The sequence below is a fragment of the Nanorana parkeri genome, unplaced genomic scaffold (assembly GCF_000935625.1).
Source record: "Nanorana parkeri isolate BGI_ZX_2015 unplaced genomic scaffold, ASM93562v1 scaffold4410, whole genome shotgun sequence".
NCBI lineage: Eukaryota > Metazoa > Chordata > Amphibia > Anura > Dicroglossidae > Nanorana > Nanorana parkeri.
This window is the reverse complement of record NW_017310672.1, coordinates 2,048-2,300: the sequence shown is the minus strand read 5'-3', so window position 1 is coordinate 2,300 and position 253 is coordinate 2,048. Positions and strand designations below refer to the sequence as shown.

Sequence of the window (253 nt, the reverse complement as noted above, 5' to 3'; positions counted from 1 at the left end):
GTAGGGGGGTCTCAGGCTGGGGGGGGGCCCTCCTCGGGGTGTCTCCTATCACCGTAGGGGGGTCTCAGGTGCACCACGTGACCACTCATCATCATCTTCTTTCTTCTCCGCAGGGAAAGGACAGAGAGAGGAAAACCGCGATCAGAACCTAATGACGGCTCCGGGGGGAGCGCAGACCCCCCCACAGACACCCCCAAATCACAGCCTGAAGGTACGACCATGAGAAGAAGAAGAACTCCGTCCATACGCGGGG

At 60.5% G+C, this 253-nt stretch overlaps 1 protein-coding gene across 1 annotated transcript in view; it reads left to right on the top strand.

The window, feature by feature from the left end:
* Window positions 1-212, top strand: part of SCX (scleraxis bHLH transcription factor) — a gene marked incomplete at its 5' end in the record, with an annotated part of 7,296 nt that extends 7,084 nt beyond the window's left edge. Inside the window, one exon of the mRNA XM_018575691.1 lies at window positions 114-212. Coding sequence (XP_018431193.1) covers window positions 114-152 — 39 coding nt within the window. The remainder of the gene's footprint in view (window positions 1-113) is intronic.
* Window positions 213-253: the final 41 nt, after the last annotated feature.